Below are 4,138 nucleotides of genomic sequence, written 5' to 3'. Positions count from 1 at the left end.
GTGGAGTTACTCAGCTTTCCTTGAACGCATGTCTCGAAAACATTGGCAGCAGCGGCGACTCTCAAGGAGCTGATGTTGACACGGCTTGGTGTATCAGTAATACAGCTTTCATCGCTGTTGTCGACGACTGGGCTATCGGTGTCCTCATTGGAGTCTGGATCATCACCGTTCTCGTCCTACTTCTATCTGTCTCCAACGGTGCCTTAGCTTGTACTATTAGGAAGAAGCAAGTGAAGGGTGGCGTCATTCTCGCAACCCCGGCAGAGGTTCCTCAAACGTCTCATAGTTCTGGTGAAGAGGCCGAGAAACAAGTAGTCAACAGTGTTTAACTACTTGTCCTATTCATAATCACAGTTTAAGGGTTTTAAGATCGCGCTCAGCACAGCATCCTCCTCGATGAGCTTTCTCGCTTTTACTAATTCGTAGCTCGTAAACCGAGGTTGCCAGCGGCATCACTGTTGTGTTGAATGTACGAGTGAATTCCGTGACATAAGGCTCAACGCGGTATGTGACGAGGTAATGCTAGAAAGGCTCCGATGCAGAGCTAATCGTGAGGGCACGGAAACCGGGGATCCATCGTCTGTTATACAGTTAGAAACGTCATCGCCTCTTGCAGCACTGAATACCTCACGTCGATCGATGCTGTTCGTTCACGCGTGACCTCGCAAGTGGCAAGATAAGCATGCGTGCCATTCATGACGGGCGAATAGGAGATGTCTCTGAAGTCGAATTCTCGTTTTGGCGTGCTGACAATGCAATTGTGGGCGAGCGCGACTCGCGTAGGCGCCGGGCTTGCGCGGTGTTGTCTGCACGCAAACACAATGGTTTACGCTCTCTGGGGCCAAGTGATCATGCCAAAGAGTGGACGAACTCCTCTGTAATCAACATCACCTCAAGAGGTTAACAGTCGACTCAGTCCAGCATCAGGGAGGAATAGTGACGGCCCATGGCGGCCTACAGTCCGGGCCGTCTCGCCAACGGCGGTCGGTGACCTGTCTTGTCTTGAGAGGCACGGGTTGGGTGAACACTCTGTGTCCTCCCCTCCTTAGTGAGCATGTACTAAGCATCTCTCTGTAAGGATCATTCCCCCTTTTCTTAATGACTGGCTGCTGCACTGCAACTTCCAAACTCATCAACTACTTCGTTAATACTATCGTCTTCTTGCTCGGGGCTCTGGTCACTGCCTTGGCAATTTACATCCTCGTGTCCGACTTCAAGAGCCTCTTCACTCAATGGCGTATCTGGGTCGGCGTCGCTACTGGTATTGTCCTGATCATAGTAGCTCTCCTGGGCTGTGGAGCTACGAAGAATCAAGACAGATGTGTCCTCACGGCCTTCCTCTTCCTCGCAGGAGTGGTCTTTGCCCTCCTATGCGTCATCGCCATTGCCTCGTCAGTGTACCTGAGCAATCTTGTTTCGATCGGAAGCCTCAACAGCCCCGCCCTCAACAACCTATCTGGTCGTGATCTCAGTACGTACCGTTTTATCCGTGATTCCTACACGTTGGTCTACGATGATGCCGAATGCAGGGGTGGTGTATGCGGCTTCACTCAGGGAAGTAGCTCCTTACAGTGCTCTCCAATCTTTTGTAAATCCAGAGACGTTACTAAGACCCTCAACAAATGGCTCAACACTGATCGCTCTTCGGGCATCACCCCTGCCTCATTCCAGGCGTGTCTAGCCGAGTCCGCAGAGGACTCGAAAACTCCAATGAGGTCGTCGGCCAGTGCTTGGTGCGGCAGCAATACCTCAGTTATTAACACTCTGAATCGGTGGAGTGTGGGTATTCTCATCGGACTTTGGGTCGTTACTGCATTCATCATGTTCGTTTGCATCGCCAATTGTGTCCTCATCTGCGGTAAGGACCGCAAAGGCCACGGTGCGGTGACTGTTGATGGGAATCCTCAGAGACTGGCTTATGCCCAGCCTGTCTACGGTGGAGACGTCCAAATCGTCAAAGTCTAAGTTCCGAGAATACGTTCAAAAAAGTCAACCTCCGTCGTGGAGTAATGTGGAGATTTCGTATCTGTTCGACATCTCATTTCATTCTTCTTGTCCTTACTGACGACTCCTTCGTCATCAACTTTACCTGATAATCATTTTAACCACGCAGCACTCCAAGTGCTCGTTGCCTGACCCGTGAGTCAGCAGTCTCACCTTAGACTTGTGTTCAGTCTCGAACAAATAATCGCTGCTGCATACCACTCCATAACTGGTCATTGTCGGTTGCCGTAACCTTCGGTCTAGTTATCATCCCAGTATCTTCGCTGGGCTGCAGCGCCAGTAGCAAACAGACCCTGTTATTCCTGTCTCTTCTGAAGGTAGCGTTGGTTGTTTTTGTGTTTCTCTGCGTGGCAGCGATCTCCTTCGGCAGGAGTCCTGCCCGACTCACTCCGGTGACCTCAACGGCGTCGCTAGACAATTTTCTTTCCGCCCAACAGCCCCACATATTCCGAAAAGCGAACAGACAATTAAAGTGGAAGAGGCCAGCTCCCTCGTGGTCGGGTCGCTACCTGCTCAACAACTGCTGAGGACAATTTTCACATTGCGGCCGCAGTTTGCCATTCGGAATATCCACTGTTCTTCTGTTCGGGCTGATACGAAATGTTCATAAGGCTTTCGACAGCGGGAAGGTTAGAAGCTGTGTGTATGATGCTGCGTTCACGTATTTGACGCCCCATGGCTGCTGATTAATCACGACGATGAGAATGCAAGAAGGCTCTTTTACCATCTTGGCACAACTCTGAACGTTCGGTGGTCGGGTTAAGGAACTGACCGAGTTGGACAAGCGTGAGGACCATCATCCAATACCCCGAACATACCCTGCAAGCGGGCTTTACGACAGAGTGGCAGCTCGATACTCATATAATGTTGAGAAGCCCTAACAACGCGACTCGAGAGGATTAACACTCATTCGGTCGTTATCAAGGTATCATGCAAACATACCGCAGGCTACATCAAAATGCGGTTGTTCGAACAGTCCGAAGCTTCATTCGACGGAGTCATCTACGTGCTCGGACTGAGAGTAGTCTGAGCGTCAATCGTAGTAGAGAGGACTGCAGTGGTGGCCTCAATGGTGGTGGCGGCTGTCGTAGAGGTCACCACGGCCGTACTGACCATTTCGGTGGTATAAGCGGTAGTGGTAGCCGTGGTAGTTGCCTCGGTACCGGTAGTCGTGCCCTCCTCGACCGTAGTGGTCTCATCGGTGCTCTCACCAGGGGACGTGGTAGTGGTAGCTACCTCGCAGATGCACGGCACATTGGATATATGGCAGACGCTGGGTGTATCCCAATACTTGCAGTAGGAGCCAGGGGTATCCGAGGCACAGCCAGCGTCGCAGTCGCGAGGGGCTTCAGTCGTTGTGCTCGTGCCGCAGGAACACGGGTCGTCCGAGCCAAAGCAAGTACTGGGGGTCTGCCAGTATTTACAATATGACCCGGGGTAAGTGACAGCACAGTCAGCGTCGCACTCGGCGGTATTGCCCATCACGTAGGTGGTGTCCTTAAAAGCACCGAGGAGGATGAATACTGCAGGAGTAAAGCCTAGAGTCATCGTTGGAGGGGATGAATGGACTACGAGAGGTGGAGTGTCACACACGCTAGCGTTTGACTGATTAGTACGACCGCAGCTCGGTTGGTGTCCGTCTTCTACATCGCGAGTAGTTACACCCAGACGTTTCACAAGATATCCAATGCAGGGCAATATATTTCCAAACCCCCTACGTTTATGGAAGCCTCTCTCGATGTATCTTCCAGATCGACTCTCGTGGGTGTTAATGAATCATTAACATTAATAATGATAGTGGTTGATGACTTAATGGACGCAACGATACTCTCGGCGTTTCGCATACAGGAGAACCAGACTCGTCCATAGTATGAGAAATTTCCACATAGACTTCATGAGGAACGAGAGAGGTTCCTCATGATGAGCATGAATTTCAGACTTTGGCCGCGTGCTAAGCCGTTGAGCTATGCCCGCGGAAGTTCGAATCTACCAGGTGTTGTTTTGTTCGATTTGGTTTTCAACACCGTTGCTGATAAACCTCTCAACAGTTTCCTCTACGACTTAGCCCGATACGGATCTCAGTTCGATGATCTGCTCAGTTTTTGAATCGCCTATGCTGATAAACTCTTGAGTT

The 4,138-nt window shown here is 50.9% G+C and overlaps 2 protein-coding genes across 2 annotated transcripts; one reads left to right on the top strand and one right to left on the bottom strand.

Annotated features, from left to right (window-relative positions):
* Positions 1 to 1,098: 1,098 nt before the first annotated feature.
* On the top strand, positions 1,099 to 1,965 carry Pmar_PMAR013271 (Tetraspanin-8, putative; the record flags this gene model as incomplete). Its single annotated transcript, XM_002772882.1, has 1 exon — positions 1,099 to 1,965. One exon carries the CDS (start codon positions 1,099 to 1,101, stop codon positions 1,963 to 1,965), a length of 867 nt encoding a protein of 288 aa, XP_002772928.1.
* A 1,041-nt stretch (positions 1,966 to 3,006) lies between these two features.
* Pmar_PMAR013270 (salivary glue protein Sgs-3 precursor, putative) lies at positions 3,007 to 3,552 on the bottom strand (the record flags this gene model as incomplete). Its single annotated transcript, XM_002772881.1, has 1 exon — positions 3,007 to 3,552. One exon carries the CDS (start codon positions 3,550 to 3,552, stop codon positions 3,007 to 3,009), a length of 546 nt encoding a protein of 181 aa, XP_002772927.1.
* Between the last annotated feature and the right edge of the window lie 586 nt (positions 3,553 to 4,138).

This window comes from Perkinsus marinus, assembly GCF_000006405.1.
Source record: "Perkinsus marinus ATCC 50983 genomic scaffold scf_1104296960350, whole genome shotgun sequence".
NCBI lineage: Eukaryota > Perkinsozoa > Perkinsida > Perkinsidae > Perkinsus > Perkinsus marinus.
This window is presented reverse-complemented; position numbering and strand designations above follow the sequence as displayed.